Source organism: Vicia villosa, linkage group LG1 (assembly GCF_029867415.1).
Source record: "Vicia villosa cultivar HV-30 ecotype Madison, WI linkage group LG1, Vvil1.0, whole genome shotgun sequence".
Lineage (NCBI taxonomy): Eukaryota > Viridiplantae > Streptophyta > Magnoliopsida > Fabales > Fabaceae > Vicia > Vicia villosa.
This window is the reverse complement of record NC_081180.1, coordinates 131,878,268-131,897,521: the sequence shown is the minus strand read 5'-3', so window position 1 is coordinate 131,897,521 and position 19,254 is coordinate 131,878,268. Positions and strand designations below refer to the sequence as shown.

Genomic DNA, 19,254 nt, shown 5'->3' with positions numbered 1-19,254 from the left:
ATTTTCCATTAATTCAAGTTAATTAATTAATTCCAAATAATTAATTTAAATTCCAATTAAATTAATTTATGAAATTATGGGGTGTTACAACTCTCCCCCACTAAAAGAGTTTTCGTCCTCGAAAACATACCTCAAGTGAGCAGCCCAGTATAAGAGTCCTTCATCTGACTCTCCAGCTCCCATGTAACATTCCCATCTTCTGCTCCTTCCCAAGCTACTCTGACCAATGCTATTTCTTTACCATGCAACTGCTTGAACTTTCGGTCTTTGATTCTCATAGGCAATGCCTCAACTGTCAAATTATCCTTCACTTGCACGTCATCCACTTGGATCACATGAGACGGATTCGCAATGTATTTCCTCAATTGAGACACATGAAATACATCATGCAAATTTGCAAGTATCGTGGTAAAGCAATACGATAGGCCACTTCTCATACTCTTTTCGTAATCTGAAACGAACCAATAAAATGCAACGTCAACTTCCTTGACTTCAGCGCTCGACCAACACCCGTCGTAGGAGTCACTCTTAGAAACATATGATCTCCTTCTTGAAATTCCAGTGTTCTACGCATCTTATCGTGATAGCTCTTCTAACGACTCTGAGAAGCTTTCATCTTCTCCTGAATCATCTTAACCTTTTCTGTCGTTTCTTGAACAATCTCTGGTCCAATTACCGCACTCTCACCGGATTCATACCAACATAATGGCGTCCTACATCTTCTACCATACAAAGCTTCAAACGGAGCCATACCAATGCTCGAATGAAAACTGTTATTGTATGTATATTCAATCAACGGTAAATAACTATACCACGCACCAGATATTTCCAACACACAAGCACGCAACAAATCTTCAACGATTGAATCGTTCTCTCTGTCTGACCATCAGTCTACGGATGATAAGCAGAACTCAATATCAACTTAGTACCCAACGCCTTCTACAAACCTTCCTAAAATCTCGATTTAAACCCTGGATCTTTGTCTGACACAATACTCGAAGGAATACCATGTAAACTCACCATCTTCTCAATATACAATTGAGTTAACTTCTCCATCAAATAATCCATTCTCATCGGTATAAAGTGAGAAGACTTCGTCAATCTATCCCCGATAACCCAAATAGCTTAACAGTTCTTAACTGTCCTCGGCAAACCAGAAAAAAATCCATAGATATGCTGTCCCACTTCCACTCCGGAATAAACAACGGTTTCATAGCTCCATACGGCTTCTGATGTTCAATTTCGACTTCTGACAAGTCAAACAAGAATAAACAAATTCAACAATCTCCTTCTTCATTCCAGGCCACCAAAATAACTTCTTCAAATCATGGTACATCTTGGTAGCACCAGGATGAATGCTCAATCCACTACAATGTCCTTCTTCAAGAATACTCTTTCTCAATTCGGCAACATCAGGAACACGAACCCGATCACCAAACCTCATTATATCATTCTCGTCAATTCTAAAATCACCTCCTTTGCCTTGGTTAATCAAGGTCAGTCTATCAACCAACTCAACATCAGCTTTCTAGCCTTCTCTAATCTTCTCAAGAATACCACTCGTCAGCTTCAGCATACCCAATTTAACACTATTAGAAGTACCTTCACATACTAAACTTAAATCTCAGAATTGTTCAATCAAGTCCAATTCCCGCACCATTAGCTTTTTCCCCAAATGGTTCCTTTTTCTTATTTTATGAAAAATAAAATAAAATAAATTAACCACAACTTAGTAAAAGGCCTAACCAATTAGCACCCCTCTTTTACTAACATCACACCATAAGCCCAATAGCTCTTACTCCATCATTTTCCAATTAAATCCAAATAAAATACTAAAATTCCAATTATTTAATTTAAATCCAAATTAAATTAATAAACTGAAATTATGGGGATGTTACATAACACATTACGAGCAACAACTCTATGTGTTTTACATTTAATACAAGAAACAAAATATCTTGCAGTCTTCTTTTCTTCAACTTCTGGATGAGATCTTCTTCTTCTGAAAGCAGATTAAGAGCAGTAGCTCTTGGGAGGTTGCTTCTTGTCTCGATCTTCATCTTCCTCTGAAAGTTGATTAAGAGCAGCAGCTCTTGTATTGATTGCTTCTTTCAGTTTGGTCTTTTCTTGTCTGAGTAAGGAAATTAGAGTTTCAGCTCTTGAAATCAATTCCTTCTTGTAAGACCATCTTCATTTCCTCCTCAAGCAGATTTAGAGCAACAACTCTATATTGAATTGCTTCTTCCAATGCTTGTATTCTTCTTAAATACTGATCATGAAGCTTGTTACAGCTGATAACACATTTAATGATCATAAGCAAACATGAAACACTTCTTCAAGCAACAACTCAGTGTATTCAGTTTCTCAAGTCATTTAATGTGAACAATGTATGAGTTGATCAAGTATTGGTGAACTTCTGATAACTCCAGTGGAGAATACTGCTAAACAGCAGAGATTTCTTCTTCAATCATTCTATGATTTTTTCACGTAGGCTTATGATTAGTGTGTGACAACACTATGGATTGATTCATCACATACTGAGTATGTGTTACCTCTCGTGTAACTTCTGATGCACGATTTCTCATTTCTTCATTTATACTTTCATGCTCAGCTTCTTTCTACAGATTTTCTCTCAAGATTTTCTCTTTTGCTTCTCTATGTAGTTGCACCATGGATACACACTTTGGATACTCACTTAATGCATTTTTGGTGTACCATTTTACACACCTTCAAGTTTGAAGTTTGATCTATATATAGCTTGGTGTGTTACCATTAGAATCTAGGCGTTGCAATTGTTTGAATATTGCTTTGAATGCCTTCGTCTTGATTGGCTCATGAATGACAAGTGTCGCTTTTGGCAGAACCTTATCTTCAACATGATGATTACAGTTGAGGGCATGTTTCTTTAGTTAATCTTGTCTTTCCAACGCGCTGCATGTTGCTTGCTTTTTCAATCAACCTTGGGAGTTGTTCCATTTAATTGTTGTAACCGTTTTGCTAATGATGATGTTTGTAACGGTTCTCCCTTAGATTCTGAGACATTGTTTTTCTCCTTTAAAGATTGTTTCTATATGGTAGCTTGTCTTCTTGTACTTTATGGACTAAGAATAGATGTCATGCGTTTGTCTCTTCTTTTGATCAAAGCTGATTGTCTTTGAAGCTTTGAATCTTTTGACTACTGAGTCATGAGTGTCTTTTATAGAGGTTGCTGTAGACGATGATGTTGCTTGTGCTCTTGACAAAACTTATTGTTTTATGTGATGACTTGATCTTCTGTCTTCAATTGTTGAGTTTCTGCGTTGTAACTTCAGAACTTCAGATCTCCTACGTCTGTGATCTTCTGATGTTGCGAGACTTCTTGTAGCTAATTTTTCTTGTTCATTTCCTTTGAAGCTTCTGATGTACTTTTTGATTGAGTTGCTTTGTATGTTGTAAAGGATTTTGACACTGTATCTACACACTCAATGAAATCATTAGTAATAAAATTGTTACTCACAAAATATTCGTTTGTTATCATCAAAATTAGATTCTGAACAAAGATTCTCAATCTTGTTCTATATATATATATATATATATATATATATATATATATATATATATGGGGACGACTCAAGTGAGAACACTTGGTTATTATGATAAATGAGAACAATAAATCACAACCATTAAATTTTGATTTGTTGATTTTAATGGACTGAATTGATTTCTTTTTCTATGATCCTTAATATTTATTTTAAATTAACATAGAAAGAGAAATCAATCCAGTTTATTAAAATCAACAAATCAAAATTTAATAATCGTGATTCATTGTTCTCATTTCTCATAATAACCAAATGTTCTACCAGGTTCATGGTAGTTCAGACTCTTGTGATCACTGAACACTTCCAACCTCGAACCGTACAAGATAATGTCTCCATAATTTCAATAGAAAGTCTACAGCTTCCAACTCTAAATCATGAGTCGGATATGAGTCTGCGTTATTTCTTTTAATTATTTTCTTCTTCAAAAGTAATTATGAATTATTTCAATTAGAATTTATGTCCAGTTTGCCGATATTCAAACGTGTTCCAATCACACACTTTTTGTAGTACTTTTCTGCACAAATTGTCCTTAATTTTTTTTTAGTTTAATCATTTTAGTGAATTAAAACTTGTGATTTGATTTACTAAAATTACTAGTAAACACTTCAACACTTTCTAATATTTTTTTTATTTCTAATCTTATCTTTTCTAGTCTTGCCAATCCAACACAACATCATCATCTCAACTACACTTACTTTATTCTCGTGTTGATTCATAAGTGTCGGACATTTTATCTCGTACATCATTACAAATTTTAGTGCAGTCCAGCCGATTTCTCGAGAGTAATAGAAAATAATAATTGAAATTTACTTTCTACGCATAAGACCGTCAAAGAAAATAATGATTGAAATTTACTTTGTCCACATAAGACTAGAGGTGGCAAAACGGGTCGTGGTCCGTCGGACCGGCCCACACACCCGCCAAAAAATGGCGGGTTGGGTTGAGATTTTGGGTCTGCTGCCTACTAAAGTCCGCCCCGTAAAAACTCGCCGCTCGCCAAAGTTTGCCATGCCAAAGTCTGTCTCGCCTACTCGTTCAGTCTGTCACGCCTTAAGCCCGCCATTTTTTTTAGTCAATTCTAATAATTCTAATTTTTGATGGTTTTTTTTTATACATTTATTTGTGAATATATGCAATATTTTTTTAAAAGTAAAATTTATTAAAAAGATGCGTTATAAAAAATTGTTTTAAAAGTTAAGTGAAAAATTTAATTGAAAGGTAAAAAAATAATATTAATCTATTAAAAAATGAAAACAAATAAATAAAAAATAGGCGGAGAGACCCGTTATCCACCACCTTGGCGGGGTGGATTAGATTTTTATGGACATTTTCACTTGGCCAGCTTACCCGCACCGCTCTTTTTTTGATGTGCTTAAGACGGAGTTGAACGGATGACCCGTTTTGCCACCCCTACATAAGATCGTCTTAATATATGCATTTAAAAAATTGGAATTAAATAAGTAAGTGACTTTAAATAATTATGATTAAAATGGATTGTTTAGAATGAAATGACAATTATGATTAATCCATTGCATGAAACTTTTTACATTAACAATGTATATGAATTATTACATTTAAAAAAATTTAGTGTTAAATTTAGTGTGGTTAGGATACTTGTAGATAACTCATATTTTACACTGTCAATTAAGAAGAAACATGTATCCAATTAAAATACATTTTTTAATTTTAAAATATTGATATAGCATGTCAAATATAAATATTTTGATTGGTTATATGTGAAATATTGATTTAGAACTATGCTATTTATTCCGAATGATATCATGCAAGAAAAACAAGTTAACATACGCGGCAGATAAATAGAATCGGTTATTTATATATTTGGTAGAAATCATGAATAGGATTGAATAAACCAATGGTCAAAATGCATTTTTGTGTTTCTTGTTTACAAAACATTAGTACAAACCAGCATTTTTTTATTGGTTTACACTGTTTGTGCACTATCTTTAAACTCTTATAGAAATGTAAAATTTGTTACTTGTAAGTTAGTTATAAACTCCCTTCAAAATTAGTTGGTGGCTGTTGATATTCAAAAACTAAAATATTGGTATAACTAAAACTATTGCTTCACCTCATGACTTTGATAGAGCAACATGCAACAATAACACCATGATAAGCTTTGGTTTTAGAAAAACCAGGAACTAAAAAGTATATCAGGGACAGGGATGTTAACAACAGCACAAAAACAAAACAAGTAAAATTATCATATCAAAATTTTCAGCAGTGTTCTATTTTGTGGCAGAAATAGGATAATTGGTGGCAAGATATCTTGAAACTTTTGGCTTCAAGACTTATCTGCACACCCTTGTGAATTAAGCTCATATTCTTTCTCACCAGGTCCTCTTGTTGTCATTGCAGGTGACCCGATGCGAATGCCTCTGGGATCCTTTTGTAATCAGCACATGTCAGTAACACAATTCCTATGAATGAAAGTGTTTCTTCATAAAAGTCATGTTAAAATGCAGAGCTACTGAATTCCTTTTGGTTCTTAAAAGGCCATGTTGATTAGATATAAAATACAGTTTGAGTACTAAAAAGAATATACATCAATAAGAAAAATCACATCGCAAAAACTCAAAGGGATCGGCCAGCACAGATGTAGCAACAAGTCCATCATAAGTAAGACATTTGACACTTCAAATTTACCAGCAAAATTCATCTTTTGAGCTAACTCCTCTAGTATGACAGGATTCCCATACTTGGAAAAATCAGCACCAAACTTGTTATAATCAAGCTGACCTGCCTTGTCTATATATTTACATGCCTCATCTGGCCTGCCTTGTCTTATAAGCCCACCAATGAATATGGTGTATATGAGTTATCATCAGGACAACACCCCTTGTGACGCATTTCATCCCAAACAGCTCGGCTAAATTCGTAATTTCTCGTCGCAAAATAGGAACAACCCTTCAAATAACTTAATGCTATCTGACTTCTTCTGACACCTTAACAACCCTTGAAGCATAATATTATGTGCAACAATATCAGGCACGAATCCTTTATCAATCATCCCATTCGACACACCACGACTATCAAGCAAGAAATTAACCGCATCAACACCGACTTTAATCTTAAACTTCATCATATCAAAGATTCCAACAGCTTTTTTCCTTTCCTTAGCAGAAGCAAATGCCTTAATAGCAATTGCGAAAGTTTCCATTGTCCAAAAACCCTTCTCACCCATTTCCTCAAGCAATGCTACCATGGTCTCAAATTGTGTAGTCTTCCCTAAAATATCCATCTTGGAGTTATAAGTCCTTGAATCATGTTCAAAACCAGGCCTTTTCCCTGCCCAACAAAAGAACCTAAAACCAGGCTTCCTAGCATGTTTGAACCTATGCAACACATCAACAACCAAATCATGAGATAACATAACACCACACTCATCAAGAACTGCTTCCATGTTCCTATCCAACGCAAACAATTCATCAATCACCTTGCATACCCTATCAACCTCATCTGGATCTGCACATGACTCACTACTCTTAACAATAACATCACCCTCAGCATCAGATTCAACCTCACCAACAGTACCAAATGATAAGCTGATAACTTTTATTATTGAAATCAGCTTTCATTTGGTAACAAAAGTAATCTCCATAATTCATAATAAAAGTAACCACCTTCTCCATGATTTTAAATTATTTAAATCAGGTCTTTTTAATTTTTTTTTACTATATTTATATTTTGATTCATTCATACTGTTAATCAATAAATGGCAACAGATTGGTATTGCATCACAATAAATTATATAGTAGTAGTCCACATTCCAATATATTAAACTAAAATAAGTAATATTACAACCATAACTATATGTGCCAAGTAACAATACTTGAAACAAAATTATATGGTAACTCAAGATGCAAGTTCATGTTGCTTAATTGTGTTACTTAGGCCTAACTTCTATTCCTTCAACAAAGAGACCTCTCTTCCAATAACTACCTTTCTCCAAAACCTCCATCTTGACTTTTTCATTCTCTATGCCTGAATTGAAGAACTCCCCTATCTCAATCTCCAACCACCCATCACTTCTCACATTAGGACATTCCAATCCTTCTACTCTGCTGTGAGACCTATCTTCCACATTAGGATCCAAACATACAATTTTTGTACTGCTATGTCCACCTTCGACAAAGACTGATAACTTTGCAGGACGGTTCTCAAATCCTTTGGCATCAATCATCTTGAAAACAACATAAGCTGCATACTCAGTATTTGGAGACAATGTAATGGTGTTTATCGTACCATGAGATTCAAGCCAACAAACATTAAGAAGCCTAGCGACTTCAGGGAACCTGTCCAAAAGTAATACACAAATTCACAAGTTGCAAAGTTTAAAATATTAGAAATGAGAGATGATTCATTACATGACTGATGCAGTATCTATTTAGGTGAAGATAAATTAGCATTACACTTTTGTTAACTAAAACTTGGAGCTTGTTACCAAGCTGAAACTGATAATGACCGACTGCTTTGTTAACAAGTTATATATGCTAATATAGGAAATCCAACATTCATGTTCTTTTTCACTTAACAACATCCACTTTTCAACCTGCCTGACTTTCTCACGATAAGTGTGGATATAAGCAATATAAACAACTTCGATGTTAATTCTAGATAGCGTCGCGTAGCACTAACCTTCTAAAATACTAAAATCAGTGTGAAAAAATACACAAAATTAAAGAGATTTTCTTACTTAGTAATAAAAGAACCTAAAGTACAACTGTTTGATTCATTACAAGTCTATTTTTTAATTTATTTTGGATAGAAATCAATTTAAACTTTGCATGTAGGAACTAAAAACAAATCATGCAAAGTCAATTTATCAAGAACATGTGTAGTAATACAAAGGTTTAAAAAGAAACTACATCTTTAATTGTAAAGTAATTAACAAGTACAACTAAATTGAGCAGAGATTTTAAAAGTTTGGCAAATGATACATTGAACAATAAATACGATAAGTTGTTGCAGCAATTTGGATCAAAATAAGAAACTATGTAGATGAAACAATAACTCCATCATTACAGATGAAGGATATTGGTGCTTCAAGTTGAAATTGGATGCAAGAGATAGATGAGTGAAGAAGAGCATGAATACGTGCTGCACATACTAAGCATTAGTGAAGTGTTATCGACGGGTCAGTAGAGAGCAAAAATAAAAGTCGCCACTTTAAGCAGCCATAAACTGCCATGGCACCAACATCGCCGTCTTTCACTAATTTGTCATAGTGGTTGTCAGAAAATCTACCACGGTCGACGTTTGACAAATCTGGAAGTGATATAGAGAAACAGAAACTTGTAGAAGCAATGGTTTGACAGAATGTGTTTTACATTTGGCAGCTTCTGGTCAATCATTTTTCACTAACTTGGTTTAGAAGAATCCCCAACAGGAAATTGAAAATATGAAAGCAAATGTGGAGTGACTGATTGATTGTAAGGTTTTGACACACAAGGAGAAAAATACTTAGATCGACACGAACATAACACTTGGTTTTACACACAATCAATCACAATTTTTTTTATTAATTAGAAGATAAAAATAAAATTTTCTCTCTCTTTCATTATCACAATTCACAACCACCCCATGATTTCAATCAAAATAGAAATTAAATTTTAAATAAATTTCAATTTTTCTTTCTCCTTATCTGGTGTTAGTAACAATATGGATTTATGTTGTTTCCATGCAAGGATTTCTCTAACAAGGAATTATCACAAGAACAATTCAAAAAAAAGGCAAATATGGACTAAATCTGTCATAACATTCAATTACAAATTAAGCACTCATTAAGGTACAAGACTTAAGAGCTAAGCTAACCTGGAGGTACGCATAGTAATCCACTTCCAGTAGCGCTCGTCATGAACCCAAGCAGTGGATAAAGATCTAGCCCCTAGCATGTAACATATTTTCCCACTCTTTCTATCCAATTGAAAGCTCTGCGTTATCAATTCAGTTTAATTACTACACAGTCAACATGATAAATCCTAAAATACAAGAAATTGGAGAGAACAATACCTTGAGACCATTGTCGATGATGATAGGGCGATCCGATAGAGCTAAGTAGAGAGCCTTTTTGGAAGGAAGGTTGACAAGTGAAGGAGAATTAGAGATGATAGAATCCATGAATTGAGAATCGGAAGGGAGAAATTGAATCCAGACAGCGTCGGAATCGGCAGCAGAATGGAAAGTATTGGAAACGAGAGAGAGTCTGCAGGCGTCAACGGGAGTAGTACGAGAGAGTATGGTGGCGATGCATCCTTCAGGCAATTCTTCAAACTGTGTCATTTTTCTTTCATGCGAAGAAAAATATAGCTCGATATAGTTATAGCTTCTGCAAACTTTGTAATGGCGTGATATTTCCACAAGAAAAAGAAAAAAAAAAGAAACTGTGAATTACCTTAACTTTTCTACGTGCTTTCCTTAACTTACAAGAAACCTACCGCTTTTTGAAAAGATTGTGTAACTTTTCTTTCCAATCTTTTCAAGTACACCAATTACCGACTCTCAATAACTAAGAATTTACCTTAATTAACATATATACACATTGAAACTACTTACTTCAGTGTTACTCTTTCCCACCTAAAATATTTGTTATTTTCCCAACATATTTATAAATTAAATTTGATTTATCAAAATATATATATATATATATATATATATATATATATATATATATATATATATATATATATATATATATATATATATATATATATATATATATATATATATATATATATATATATATATATATATGGGTTCAATTTACTCTAAGAATAATTATTTATTACTCAAAATTATAATTATAATTTTTAAATTAGATTTAATCAATGATTAATTAAATAAAAATAATAATTATAAAACATTAATTATTAAATTATATTCAATTTAAAAGTTATGGTTTGGAGTAAGTTAAAAAAATACTCTTAGAATAAGCTGAAATATCTAATTTATAAATTATTTTAACATTGTAATAGTCATATATGTCTCAAACAAATTTAAAGGCTATGTTATAAAAAATATGTTTTATTTAAATTATATTAAAAACTTATAAATAATATAATAAATAGTTATTCATTTAACTATTTCGTTTAGAATTCAGAAATGAATGATCTAACTTCACGAAAGAATAAAAAAAATAAAGAGTTGGATATATGTGTGTCATACCCCAAAATTTGCCCTCTTCATTTCATTTTCAATGATTCAAGGTTCAAAAGTTTTCTCAAAAGCACTCTCTCCTATTCTAAATTAGGGTTTGCACTTCATCAATAGAATTTGAACCTCTAAGGCCTCAAATGGATCTCAAGGTGTCTCATATGTCTTAAAGCATCTCCATGTTCAAAGTCAAGCTTCAATTCCAAGGATTTCTCATTCAAATGCTCAGATGATCCACAGTCGACTATGTTGACCTAAAAGTTAACTATAGTCAAAATACAGTCAAACTTCAAGACTTTTGGTCAACATCAAGTATTTGAGGCTATATCCATCATTTGATCAAAGGTTGATCATGATCCATTACTAAAAACTCAGAAATGAACAAATTCAAAAGGTTCAAATTAGGGTTTTTTATAGGAGAAAGTCAACTCAACTTTGACTGGTCATAACTTTCACATGGAGTATCAAAAATTTCCCAACCAAAGCCTATTCTGCAGGAAATTGGATTCTCTACAATTTTGTCTCTCACATGCCAAGGCTAGAAATGCTTCATTCAAGAGATATGGTCCAATACATTACAGGTCCTCCAAAAAAGGTCATTAAAAGGTCATCTTTTTCAAAAGCCCATAACATGAGCATGGAAACTTCACTGGAGATGAAACCAAAAGGAGTGTTTAGAGGACTCTTTGAGCTTTCTAAAAAGTCCAAGAACACCTCAAAATGATAAAAATTGAGCGAGATACAAGTTGCACAAGTCGGGTAAAATTCATGAAATGTTTGAAACCATAATTGACTATTTGCACACTTTTTGAGTCTTGGGCCTCTAAATTCAAGTTATCCACGTGACATTAAGTTTATTGAGAGCCCATAAACCAATTTTTAATTATTTGGTGATTTTATTTAATTTAATTTTGGATTTATTCATATAAATACAAAATAAATCAAATAAAACCATAATTTAATATTCAAAAATCATGTGATTGATTCCCTTGAATCCAAATTGATCCTAAATTGATCATGAAGCCAAAGAACACGTGAAAGATAGATGAGAAGTAAGATTGGCCAAGTTTGGAAAGATTAGATACATATTTCTAAATCAATTTTTTTAATCAAATCACTTGATTCTTTCCCCATGTGATTAAACCTAAATTACCTCATATATATATATATATATATATATATATATATATATATATATATATATATATATATATATATATATATAACTCGTTCATGCTGTAAAAAAGGGGGGAGACAAAAGAGGCCAAGGATATTAGGGTTTGCATTCCAAAAGTCATGTAACAAAACTTGCATTTTCGGGTGGGGATTTACAACCTTCCTCAAGGTCTTCCAAGTACCCTATCGTGTTCCAGAGGTAAAAGAAGGTGATCATTTACCGTTACATGTGCCCCATGCTGCCCAGAACTCTCCCCTCACGTTCTTCATTCCCTTTCATGTTCAGTTTTTGTTTTCAGCGTATTCTTATGTTTAAATGAAATCTAACTGTGCATATGAGTTTATGATGATGTTTAGGACAGGCCTGAACCATTGAAGCGAAGTTTCGAAGCCCATAACGCATGTTGTCATGGCTAGGGCTCGAGAGTCTTCTTTCTCGTATCATGCTTTTTAGACCGATTCAGGCCAAAACGACCGCGCCGTTGGATTCGCAGCAGTCGAATTAGTCTACCTAGGTCTCTTTTCCGTTTGAATTCGCGTGTTTTTGCACGTTTGGGGAGAACAGTGTCATCGAAGAAGATGATCGGAGCTAGGGCTCCGGTCGTGAACAGTGCACGTGGAAAATTTGACCAACGCCGTGGCATTTTCCTTACGTCCAATTGGCCAGTCAACAAATCCGTATTTTCTCTCTCCTATCATTGGCTGTGGGTGAAAACGCGTGGGCCCAGCTGTGTATTACGTTTGACTTTCCCATTAGGCATCATTATTTAATATTTATTTATCTTGATGTATTTCATTAACAACAAAAACGCACAGGTATAGTGGTAAACATAAAGGCTCTGGGACCTCATGCTCCAAGTTTCGAATCCCAGGTCTGCCACTCTAATTTTTACAAGAGTTTCTTACCGGATCCAGTATACCTGCTTCCCCACACGCCCACCATACATCCTCGTTATCAGCCACAGGATCTTCAGCAATCTAGATCCAAAGATCCAGAAAACACATGCCCATGGTGCATCCTCAAAGCCAACCACACATGATCAGTACCCAGGTTTTTTTTAGTCTTTATTATTTTATTTTTCTAGTTCTAGAATTGAATTTAGGTTTCTTTTATGTTTATAATTTTAATTTTGGATTTTTGGTAAAATAAATAGTTTATATTCTAACTTAATTTAGGTTAATTAAATTAATAGTTAATTGATTAATTAGGTCAAATAAATTAGGATTAATTAATTAATAATTTTAATTAGGTTAATTAGGTGATTTAATTTAGGTTAATAATTAACTTGATGTAACATTGATTTAAATTAATTAGGGTTTGCTCAATCCCACTGGCCATTGGCCAAAGTATTAGGATTAGGGTTTTCTAACCAACTTAGGTTTTAGCCAAGCAATCTTAGAATTTTATTCGATTCGATTAAATTAATTGATCGCGGTGGGTAATAATCAATTGTTTAATTAATTAAATTCAAATCATTTATTTAAAATATATTTATTTTGCTAAATGGTTTTAACCATCTTATTGGTTACGATGATTAGCAATCTCTTTTAATTCGTTAGTGGTTTTAATCAAATCTATTGATTGTGATAACTAACGATAATCAATTCCCAAAAACAATTAAATAATTAATTTTTAAAAAACATTTATTTGCTATTAGTGATAATCGAACCTATCGATTAGAATTGTTAGCAATCTTCTACTAATCTATTAATTATGGTGATCAAACCTATTGATCATTGCGATTAATAGTGCATATTAAATACCAGGGTTGTACGCCATTTAAAACACTCAAAACTCATCTCTTCAATACTGCGAATTCAAAACTAAGATAAGGTAATTCAAAATACCTTGCGAACTTCGCATTTCAAAAACTACGATAAGGTAATTCAAAATACCTTCAACACATTCATATTAAATCTAAGGCGTACAACCCTGCCCCGAACTACGTTGACTCTGATTCTCCATAAGGAGATACGTAGGCACTTGGCAACAAGGCGAGTCCCCTTCCCCATAAATCTCACTTTTCCCCTGTTCATTTCCTTAGCTATTAAATCTGAATATTTTAGCCATAAAACTGTTACCTTAACTCAAAACCTTAGGAAAGGGTCAAGGGTGCCTAACACCTTCCCTTAACCTGATTATAATAATCTTACCCAGATCTTTATACTGCGTAGGGTTTCCTATTCTCCCTGATAGAATAGGTGGCGACTCTAAAAGTCTAATTTTTAGGGCAGGTTGCTACAATGTGGATCTCAAATTGTGACTCTGATTTCTATTACAATGGCATATGATAGACCTGCATGGTTAACAATATAACGTTCAAGTGAGTTCAAGATTCAAGATAAATATAATGAAATTAAAGATTAAATATTACTTTCTCATAGTATGTGAGTTGTTTTTATATTTTGAATCGAGTAAAGTGAATTTGAGATATATAAAATCTTAGTTAATTTGAGCTTTTAGTCAATCCAAAACAATATCGCCTAAAATTTTGTCGAACACTTAAGAAGTCGGACGAAGCTTTAACTATCATTGACTAGCCTTTATATAGTAGAAGAGAGTATGGAGCTGATGCACGCTTCAGCCGATCCTTCAAATTGTGTCATATTTTTATTTTTCTTGGAAAGAAGAATATGTCTGAATATAGGTATAGCTGCTACTTTAATTATTTATTATTTTCGTTAATTGATTTTTAAATATAACAAAATTGTTTCTTCATATTCATTTATCACCATATTTATTATTGCTTTTAATTTTATCATAAAATAAAATTAAGAAAAATTATTTATTTAATATTTTTGGTTTATTTAGCAAATTACCAAAATTTGAATGAATTTTAAAATGTTAAACGAAAAAATTTGCATCCTTTAACCTTGCTCAAATACAAGTTAGAATATTTTGCAAAGATAATTTTCAGCATTAATTAAAAAACTTTTTTTCGTTAATAATTTTCTTTCACTTTCTCACTTTCGTACTCTTTTGCCTTCCTATTTTGGTGATTCTTGTGTCACCTTGTATGTTGCATGTAAATGACTTAAGGACTAAATTTGACAACACCTTTGCTTCTCATAAATGTGCATTTCTCACCTCTCATTACTATCCCAAACCCTCTTGCAAGTTTTGCCATCTTTCCCACCCAAAATCCTAACATTTTAGGATAAATATAGGTTCTTGCTAACCAGTGTTCTCATGTCACTCTTTAAACATACTAAATAAAAGTCAATATTTCAATTTCCAATACATTTTTAATGCATTGAATACACACATTTTTAACAAAACTTACCACTTTAATCACTTAAAGAGTACCCTAAGGGTAGTGGTTAGTATTTCCCATAAATATATGTCACTTTGTAAGAAAAATGAAGTTGAGTTTGGAGAGTGGAGAAAGGTTGAAGGTTTTGTAAGAGTCAGAGTTCTTTTTATAAGGAGAGTTGGAAATAAATTTGTTCTGAATCGGTCAAAGGCCCAATGGAAAAGGCTTGGTCGATCTCAGATTCGCTCCACTTGAATAGAGATATAAAAATGGTTCACACGCTAAATGCAAAAGTACACAATCTCTGATCTCCAATTTCAATATACTCATCTTGAACCATGAACAGACTTGGGTATTGGAGTGTTAACCACGCAAGTCCATATCGTGTCTCAATAAAGGATATTAGAGCCACCGTTCAAGATCAGCATCTGATCGCGACAATGGGGTATGTCTGTGATTATGACTGCAAGTGCACAGTCTATCGCGTAGTTTTAAAAGATATCAAACCCACATGGACTAAGAATCGACCTAATGTAGTTAATCGCTACTACGTAAATCTAAGGCTAATATTTGATTGATTATGATCAGACAGGGAATTAAAAAGAAATATTATTAAATTAAATCTAGGATAAGAATATCGGTATGCAACGGTCGGACTTCGGGGATCTAGTAAGCCATCGATGCGGATCGTAATTTAAAATCACTTTTCTGTAGAAATTATTAGTTTAAAAACCCTCCTCTCACACTCTCGTGTTTATTGATTATGGTTTCACTATTAAACCTAAGTGAGCGCTCTCGCTGTATCAATTAAAGTTCAAAGTGATTTTTGAAAACTAATGAAAACTAATTACCCTTAAAGCGCTCTCGCTGTATTTAAGGTTAATGCCTAATTTCTAAGGTCCCGTTAAAATCTCAAACTCTCGTTTTTATTGATCCTAACTTCTATTGTTTTTAACTCTCGTTACAAAACAGTTTAATTAAGCGTTTCGAAATATCAGTCAGACAAATAAATTCAATTAATAAACTACATCGACAGTGTTACTCGATTCCCTCGGTTATGTGACCTTACATACCGATAAAAGGTACTTAGCCGGACATTGTTTTAATAAACAAAACAAGATAGATATAGCAGGTAAAAATTAATCCGGACATAATTCTATTAACTAACATAAACAGACAGTAATAATTTAAAGCAAATAAATGAACCTGAAATTAATATAGCAAACTGAATTTGAAAAAGAGCAGCACTGGTTCTTGAATCCGGTACCGAAATTGAGTTCTGAAAATTAAATTCGACGCTAAAACTAAAACTAAATCTGAGGCTGACAAAGAAAACTAAATCGCAATAGAGTTTCCGGTGTGGAAATCTATTGCCGGAAGCGGGTAGGAAATAAGAACAGAATCTGGAAATTGCAGAAGAACTAATTGATGGCAGTAGGATAAAAATTGCGTAACCCTCTCAATGATTCTTGAGGGGTATTTATAGAGTTGCAGATTCTTGGGTTTGATCATGCTCCGTAGCTGTTGCTGTTCTTTCGGAGGAGAAAATGGCTGAGAGTTGGAAAGCTGCGTCTTCTGGGCCTGGGTGTGTGACTAACGTCACACACCATATTTTAGAGGGGTGTCGAACGGTAGGGGGGTGGTTGCGACGACTGGCAGGAGCCCCAGCATGCCATCCGTCACGTGCTGGACTTAGTCTTGGCGCGTTGGGCTTCTTGCTTCAGCATTGCTTTGGGCCTCTTTCCTTCTTCTATTTGCACCTCCTTATTTAAATGCTCTTTTAAGCAATTCTTCTCCATTTTAAGTCCTTTTTCCGACTATTTCTTTTGCGAGCTCCGATTAAATAAATTCCTGAAAACAAATAGAAATACCGGCATAATACAAAATAAAATAATAAAATCGAAATAAAATAGAATAATAATGCATGTAAATTAAGCTAAATATACGATACGTTTTCGTGTTATCAGCATCTATCCCTGTCTCTTCATTTCTGGTTCCCAAACAGAGCTAGAACATCCATTTCTAGTTCTTGAATAGAACAGTGGTACCGTCTGTGGGAATCGACTTTTGATTTTTGCGATTTCCAAGATTCCATATCTGATTTCCACGATTTCACATTCGATCCACCAAATCAAGAGCAAATTAACTTTTAATCTCTAAGCTTTCCATGAGTCCACGGCTGATGTCCAACTCCATCAGTTGCAACACTATTAGATCTTAGAAGTGCTCAGAGATCTGTCACAGCTGATTCGACCACTCATCGTCTCCACAGTGGTTCTCCGTAGAATAGAGGCTGAAGGATTTCGTATCCAAGTATAGGGTTATGCTGGTGCCTGATTATAATTTCCACGAGGGTCTGGCCAAGAATTCATAATTCATTTCCCAACCTTAAATCGGCCTAACGTTTTCCTCCTGTCGAGGCTCTTTCTAGGGTGAAGTCTTCAAGATACTATAAGTTCATAGTTAATGGTGCTCGGATACCACAAGTTCGTAGTTGACGTCGGGTGTTGATTTAATAAAAGAGCACGTGTTATGGATACCACATGAACTTGAGGAAGATATCCATTTCGAAGTAAGAAGGAAATCGTGGATTTTGGGCCCGGTGAATAAAAATCACCTCGCCGAAGCATTGGACAGATCAATTCTGCGGGCCCAAAGTATCAACTGTCGATTTCAAGCCACTTCCCCAAAGAAGCCGACCATCTACCATGCATCAGCAAGCGATAAGAAATGCACGTCAGACACCGTCCAATCAAAGGGGATACTTCAAAGCTTAGAGCACATTCAACCCAAAGCCCTGGAGGGAGACAGCTGACGAAGACCACTGACACAACTTGGCCTCTCCGAGCTTATCGACGGATGTTATTTATTTCTCTGATTATTTATTTATTTATTTGTAACAAATTTAATTCATTATATATATATATCCTCTACTATGCTTCTTTTTCTCTTTCATCTATAACGCCCGAAACAAGGGACCGAAGATAAAATGAATGAGTACATCTTTGATACAACCTTAACGCATTAATGCAATTCTGATACGGCTTAAGCATATTGTAAGTCTACTGCATATCCTATATAGACTTAATGCATTTATATGATTATGAGGTCTATTAAACGCACTTATGTGTAGTTGGTGCACCCTTCTCGGACCTAGCCAATTCAAGGACGAAGATGGTGTACCTATGTTGTACCCCAAAATTTGCCCTCATATGTTTGCAAATGTCAATTTATTCCAAATAACTGACATAGCCCAATTGGTAAGGATTTAAGGGTAAGAGGTACAAGAGTGAGAGGTCCCGAGTTCGAATCCCACCTTTCTCACATTTTTGATTTTTTTTTAATACTAATTTTAACTTCATTTATATTGTGAAAAATCATTAAAAAAAATGTGTTTTTTAGTATTTAATTATTAATTTTCGTTTGTTTAGGACTTTTCAAAAATATATGTTTTTCATTTAATTTAAGATTTTCTTCACAAAATATCAAAAAATTAAAATGATAGTTTTTGGTTAGTTTTCGGTCTCAATCAATTAGCATTGAAAGATTTTAATTTTGATTTACTCTTCTTTTAGAAAGAATTAAAACAAATATTTTTATCATGTTAATATGATCATTACTTTTGATTTTATTGCCATTATTACATAACCTAATTTTTTAATTTATAAAGACACCTCTCTAACCCTTATTGACGAAAAACTGGCCGCCATCCTCACTTTTCTCTCAACCAAATTCCAACCGTTATTTTTCTAACCAATCTTTTGTACAGACTAACTCATTCTCACAATCCACAATTTCATCTTCACGTATGAACCATCATCTTAAACCATTATCACTACCAAAACTTCATCAAACCATATCTAACACCATTTTCCAAAACCAATATAAACCAAAACATTCAACACTTTCACTATACACACTTTTCACTGTACAAAATTCCTCCATCATCCAACCTCCTCTATCACCATACAAATCTCAAACCAGTTACCACCAGTCTAAATCACCACTGCAATAACCATTAGACAATCTCTAACCAAATTTTATAAAAAAAAACCTACAAGCAGAATAAAAAAAAA

At 33.7% G+C, this 19,254-nt stretch overlaps 2 protein-coding genes across 2 annotated transcripts; both read right to left on the bottom strand.

The window, feature by feature from the left end:
- Positions 1–6,411: 6,411 nt before the first annotated feature.
- On the bottom strand, positions 6,412–7,228 carry LOC131654449 (pentatricopeptide repeat-containing protein At3g62470, mitochondrial-like). The gene is made up of 2 exons (XM_058924642.1): positions 7,220–7,228; positions 6,412–7,167 (listed from the first exon to the last, which is right to left on the bottom strand). The coding sequence occupies exons 1-2, from the start codon at positions 7,226–7,228 to the stop codon at positions 6,466–6,468; spliced, it is 711 nt and encodes a 236-aa protein (XP_058780625.1). The 3' UTR covers positions 6,412–6,465.
- Positions 7,229–7,302: 74 nt separating this feature from the next.
- On the bottom strand, positions 7,303–10,007 carry LOC131644224 (F-box protein PP2-B11-like). Its single transcript, XM_058914667.1, has 3 exons — positions 9,609–10,007; positions 9,411–9,529; positions 7,303–7,891 (listed from the first exon to the last, which is right to left on the bottom strand). Exons 1-3 carry the CDS (start codon positions 9,876–9,878, stop codon positions 7,483–7,485), a joined length of 798 nt encoding a protein of 265 aa, XP_058770650.1. The 5' UTR covers positions 9,879–10,007; the 3' UTR covers positions 7,303–7,482.
- Positions 10,008–19,254: the final 9,247 nt, after the last annotated feature.

Excerpts from the sequence above, each read along its gene's own strand:
- LOC131644224 (XM_058914667.1), bottom strand. The coding sequence starts at position 9,878 with ATGACACAGTTTGAAGAATTGCCTGAAGGATGCATCGCCACCATACTC. Across the intron at positions 9,530-9,608 it reads TCATCGACAATGGTCTCAAG|AGCTTTCAATTGGATAGAAA; the intron begins GTATTGTTCTCT and ends TTGATAACGCAG. Across the intron at positions 7,892-9,410 it reads ATTACTATGCGTACCTCCAG|GTTCCCTGAAGTCGCTAGGC; the intron begins GTTAGCTTAGCT and ends ACTTTTGGACAG.